The 6,158-nt window shown below is 35.7% G+C and overlaps 1 protein-coding gene across 1 annotated transcript; it reads right to left on the minus strand.

Annotated features, from left to right (window-relative positions):
• Positions 1–513: 513 nt before the first annotated feature.
• Positions 514–1,634, minus strand: LOC131038537 (short-chain dehydrogenase ptmH-like). The gene has a single exon (XM_057970996.2). It carries the CDS (start codon positions 1,408–1,410, stop codon positions 559–561), a length of 852 nt encoding a protein of 283 aa, XP_057826979.1. The 5' UTR covers positions 1,411–1,634; the 3' UTR covers positions 514–558.
• Between the last annotated feature and the right edge of the window lie 4,524 nt (positions 1,635–6,158).

Raw genomic sequence — 6,158 nt, forward strand, 5'->3', positions numbered from 1 at the left:
AATAAACATTACATATAAATAAAAATATATTAATTAAATAAAAAAATATATATGTCCTCATTAAAATTATAATTTTTATATAGATGTAGAAATTTCATTTGTTATTTAGAAATTAAATAATTTTAAAAAAAAATTATGTAATAAATATAAGGTAAAATAAAATCATTTACAAATAAATAAAATAATTTCAAATTGATATCTTTCACACATTTCTTTAGATAGTAATAGTTAGTATTTTAAGCTAATTGCATGTAGGTAGAGTGGTTAACAATGTAAACTTCTTTTACTTGACAGTGTAAGTTGTCTCTATGATGTAGAAATTGAAGTTTTACTTGACAATTTGAAGTTTAGCACATTGTATAGATTTATTCTTAAAAATAATTATCACGGGAATTTATACATCTAGGCTAAACATTAAACAAGAATGAAAATCAATTAATCTTGCTTAATTAGTCATAAGACTTCATTATCCATGAAATCGTTCGTAAGAAACCCATGAATATCAAGACAAAACTCAAAAGGATTACGCTTTCAACCCCCCCTAAAAAAGAGCGCAATTCAAAGGCCAAATCGTCTAGAAAAATACAAATCACGCAACCAAAGCGGCGCCACGGAGAGTATGCCAAGAAGCCCCGCCATGCGACCAAAAACGATCCGTCTAGGCGGTCGAGGCATCAAAACCTTAGCCACAATATGACTTGCAAAAGCAGATGGGCAAGTAGAATTGGCTCCCTGCGAAGCCACGGCCCGCCCCAAAATGGCTTCTTTAAATGGTGCATACAAACCCCATTTACGCTCTCTCAACCGCTGCAAATTCGCCTCCCCAAAATTCGACCTAATAGCACCAGGCATAACAAGAACGACCCGAATTCCAAAGGGCCGGAGCTCCAATCTAAGCGCCTCAGAGGCCGCATGTAGCGCTGCCTTAGAGGCGCAATAAGCACCGGCCCAAGGCGTGGACACGGCACCGACAACGCTACCCACATTAACAATGGTGCCATGCCCACGCCGGACCATGTGAGGGACAACTGTCTGGACCACACGGAGGTGGCCCAGGCAATTTATTTCCCATGCCCGCTGCACCTCTGCAAGGGGGAGCTCCGCCAAGGGACCCGTGGCTCCCACCCCAGCGTTGTTCACCACCACATCAATTCTACCCGCCTCTCGAACCACTTCCTCCACCCCCGCCGCCACGCTCTCGTCCGACGTCACGTCCATGCAAAGCGTCTTGATTCTTGCATTTTGCGCCGTCAATTCTTGCATGTTTTCGACGGACCCTACGTCAGAAGCATACACGTCGCAGCCCATCTGTGCAAAGTGTTTGCAGTACTCGAAGCCGATGCCGCCCTTGCCGCACCCCGTCACTAGCACCACAGGTCTGTTTGACGCCTCTTCCTCCTTTTCTGTCATTTCTAGGTGCCTCTTTTTGACGCTCCGATCAACTACTTTTTGACGCCCCGTTGAGGAAGAAAACTCTCTGTGCGTATACAAATGGGTGCGGACCAGTGTTCCCTCCTTGTTTGACGCCCTGTTCCACCACTTTTTTCTTTTCTATTTTCTCTCCTCCACTGTGAGTTTGTATATATAGAAATGAGTGCAGGCCAGTATGTGAAAATTTTCGCCCTTGTTCTTGACGAGCAAGAGCATGATAAAGGAATTTGAGTGTATATTCTGGCTCATTTTGGCTGGGGCTTTTGGTTTTTATCCAAATGACTGGTTTTGCAGTTTGGATTTACAGATATTTAATGTTTTTTAATCTGCTTTTGGGGATTGTTTACTAATTTTGTGTAGTTTTTTTATGTGTGAAATATCGCCAAAGATGTTTACAATGTAGCTTAGTGTTTAGTTTTATTTATATTATTATTATTTTGGTCATTTCCTATGGTTTTAGAATATGAGGAGGCCTCTTTGGTTTTTTTTAATTAAATATTTTATCAAAATGTCTAAAATGATTATGTAGATTAGAATATTTTTAAAGAGTCATTGCAATATTTTAGATTTTGTAAGTATAGGTATGTTTGTATTTTAAATTTTTGTTTGATGTGTGCAAAATTGATGAAGCTACAATTTCAATGAAAATTCTATAAGTTTTTTTGTTTTTAAGTGTTGGGTGTAGATACCTAAGTTCGTCCATACTTGACCACACTTGACCTTATCTCATACTAGTGAATTAAATAAATATTTATTATTTATTTAATTAATCTTTTATCTTTACCACTCACTCTTAATTAAATAAATTTACATTTATTTTATTAAATTTAACCTTCACTTTTATCCCTCACCTTTAATTAAATAAATTTACATTTATATAATTAACCTTAACCTTATCTCACAAACTCTCCTACTAAATCAATTAATTAATACATACCTAATTATTTGATTAATCTTCATTACCATTTTCCCTATTATTTAATCCCACACCACCCCCAATCCTTATCCACTCAATCCAAGCCTTTGAATCCATCTACATGGATCAAGATCTAAACTTGTCATCATGTGACAAGTGTCCCTACCCCCCTCTTGCTCGCACATGTATGAGCATGAAAAGTCACCTCATAACCAACCTACCACTTACACATGTCATAGACATGTCACTTACACAAGCCCTCTAACTCTTACGCATGTTAGTTTCACAAGTCAACTTACCTCTTACACATGTCATAGACATGTCTATTTCATGAGCTTCCCCATGTGTTCTCACACATGTATGAGTACACTTATCCCTTACACATCACTTCTCATTGTGACACTTGTCACAATTCTAAGCTTCCAATGTAGGACCATGCCCCCATTCAATTCTAGCCATCCATTTGAAATTTAATTTTGGCCATTGATCTTCCTCATGAAAAATCTAAAAAATTGAGGCCTCTTTTTTCATTGTCATCATATCTTTATATGCTATCATTGTGTTGTCCATTTCATTAATCAATCGATTTTATCACACCATCAAGCTTCTGATCAATGAGCAACTACATCCAACTAATCAACATATCAACATACTTATCATTTTGAAGTTTTCATATGTTTGTAGAATAGGCTAAGTTTATATTCATATTCCATTTAATATATTTGTCTGCATTCGCTAGGTAAAGCCTTTCAAAGCTACATGAAACACAACAATACTTAACCAACACACTATGGAAAGAAAACCAAAATTCTACAAGTTTTATTTATATCTTCTTTTTATATTTATTTTGTTCATTTCCTATGGTTTTATTTGGGACTCAACTTGCCTTCTTCTTAAAGGGGATTTATGAGGCAACCTCTTTATAAAAATCAATACTTTGATTTTTTTTTAATGCCTCTTGTGATATAATCCTTCAAATGCTTGAATGCATGATTTTATTTAAATAATTGGCTTAAGATTTACTTTAATCCAATTTGTTTATTATTGGTGACACATCTTTTAAAGTATGCTTAAGATTTTGGTATAAGTTGTTTACTAGCCACATTAAATCAAACTTGATGTCTTACATATTATGCTAAAAATGACCAAGTGTTCTCTTTCTAAGGTTCTCAACATTTAACATTTTTGTATTATAATTATCAAACATGATCCTTTATTTCTTATAAAATTTATAATCTTTAAACATAGTTTCCTAGTTTTGAGCAAGGCTTAGCTCAACACCTTTTTCTAATAAACCAGTTTTGTTATTTTGAGCAAGGCTTAGCTTAACACCCTTTTTCTAATAAACCAAACATTTCAATAAATTTCCTATAAGATATATTGGTTGGATATGTTTGATTGAAAATGATTTCAAGATGGAGAAAGACTCCCAAGGATCCCCTTTCATTTTCAAGCTTTGCATTCAAAGTTGTGATTTTTTTCTATTTAAAACTTGAAAAAATATACATGTTAGAATAGTAACTCTTTATCCTTAGAACTACCAAATTCCACCATTTATTTGCTTTAAATTTTTGGGTAGCTACTCAAGTCTAATAGTTTTACTATTTGAGTCTTAGGGCATCTTATCAAAAATTTAGAAAAAAAACCGAAGAACTTATATGGGCCAACTCAAGAGGCTTTAAAGACCTTTCTCAAATTGCTTGAGACTTTTATCTTCATTAAAATATGTTTGTGGCCATGGTAGTTAACGTAATTTTCTAGAGCATTACTCTATATGCTAAGTGGATTGTTAGAAATTTGGATGGGGTTGAAGTCTAGATAAAAGGTCAACAATCCTCAATATGGCTCACCTATGTGGTAGCTATGGGCTCGATGGAATGAAAAGAAAAAGGCCCCTGCTCCCCATGGCCATATATTGTGGGTCCCTTCCTACCTTGCGGGGTGGTAAGGTATGGTTATAATGTGAGTTTTGTTTTATTTTAGTCATTGATCTAGATGATCAATGGCTATATTTCAAGGGGCTATTAGGGGACATTCCCTATGTCGTCCAATCGTCCAATTGTGTGTGAAAGAGGGATCAATGACTTACGTTTAATCTCACAAAAGGGATATTCCAAATTCCAATAGTCACAACTAGGTTATGAGCATTGACCAAACAAGCTAAAATTTAATTTTTTCAGCTACTCCAGTGACCCCAATTACTCTTTGCTTTAATCAAATGCTCCAGGATGATGTCATTAATTCATCCAGGATCTAAAAAAAATTTCAAGGCCTCCCATGCTCATTTATGACTAGCAAATGACGTTCCACTTCTGATATAGAACATTTAGATGCCATGCCTACAAACAGGCCGCCATATTTTTTAGGGATTTTTAGGCTCCATTGATTGCAAAGACATCCTTCTCACTCTTTCTTAGATTTATAGAAGATCAAATATACACACAAAAATCAGATCTTGGATTTTATTTGTTCTTTCTCATTGATTTTGTGACCCAACCTTAGTCTAGTTAGGGTTTTGTATTCAATGCTCAATTAGAGTTATGCCTGAACTATAAAGACAATCTAGTAACCTAATTTCTAGGTCTTCCCCCTATTTATTTGATAGAATTCATACTTTCTGTAACTGTAAACATTGGCTTGCCTTTGCATTAATAAAGTTGTATATTTTACCTCTTTCCGATTCAAATAGATTGTGTAAATCATCTTACCTTTTTGTTTGAATGCATTTTTCTCTATTTCTAGATTATATGACTGTGTTAAACTACTTAATAGATCCTGTTTATGAATGATTTTATCTCCTTGAAATGTCTCATTAAGTCCTAACCTTTATGTATGCCTCAAGAGACTAATTAAGGTAGGAAACTATGTATATCTTTGGGTGGTTTAATCGATATCTTGTGTAGTTATAGGTAGAGAGGATCAAAGTTCTAATCTTGGTGCATCACCTCCCTTTATTTTTTACATTCCTTCTTCCCTTTTCCTCTACAATTCGTTACAATAGGTTTAGAAGTAGTCTTTAAAGTGGGATTGGTTCAACATTTCGCCCTAACTAGAGAGGAAGTCAACCTTCTAGGGAGATTCAATCTCACAATGCAATGTCCCACACTTGGGGGTTGTTTCCATGTTTCACAAGTTTGTCTGACTTAATATCTTAGACAAGGTTGTAAAATTTTGTGACACCACCTACCTCTCCCTATACCCCTCCCACCCTACCTCTTTCTCTCCCCTTCCTTCTCTACTTCTCTCTATCTCCCCAATTTCTTCTCTACTTCTCCCTGTATCCCCTCATCCTTCCTCTTTCTACCTTTCTCTCCCTTTATCTCTCCACTCACTATCTCTCTACCTACCTGTCACTCTATCCCTCCCACCCGACATCTCTTTCTACATGTTGGTATATGGCAAAGTTCAGCATACTGTCAGACTTAAATTTTGGTGACTTTGACTATCTTGTCCCCCACAAATCAATTAATAAGGGATTGTAGGGAGTAAAACCCCTCTTGTGGTGCCTAAGGGGCTTATACCCTTATTGGGAGTCCAAGGGAAAATTCTACAATAAGGGTCTAAGGGTATCACCTCCAGCAAGAGTTGCTAAGGGTAGTGTCTTAAGGAAACACTTGTCCATTATTTAATAAAATAGTCAATTGTTATTTTGTAAGTGAACTAACCTTTATAAACTACCAAAAAAGGCTTGATAAATAAATGACCCTATGAAATGTAAAAAGACATGAGATTGCAATGTGTTTCTTCACTAGATAATAGAAGAAAGTGAAAGATTGTTTGTCTATTAATTTAGCCCTTATTAGGCGAACCA

Source organism: Cryptomeria japonica, chromosome 9 (genome assembly GCF_030272615.1).
Source record: "Cryptomeria japonica chromosome 9, Sugi_1.0, whole genome shotgun sequence".
In the NCBI taxonomy this organism is placed as follows: domain Eukaryota; kingdom Viridiplantae; phylum Streptophyta; class Pinopsida; order Cupressales; family Cupressaceae; genus Cryptomeria; species Cryptomeria japonica.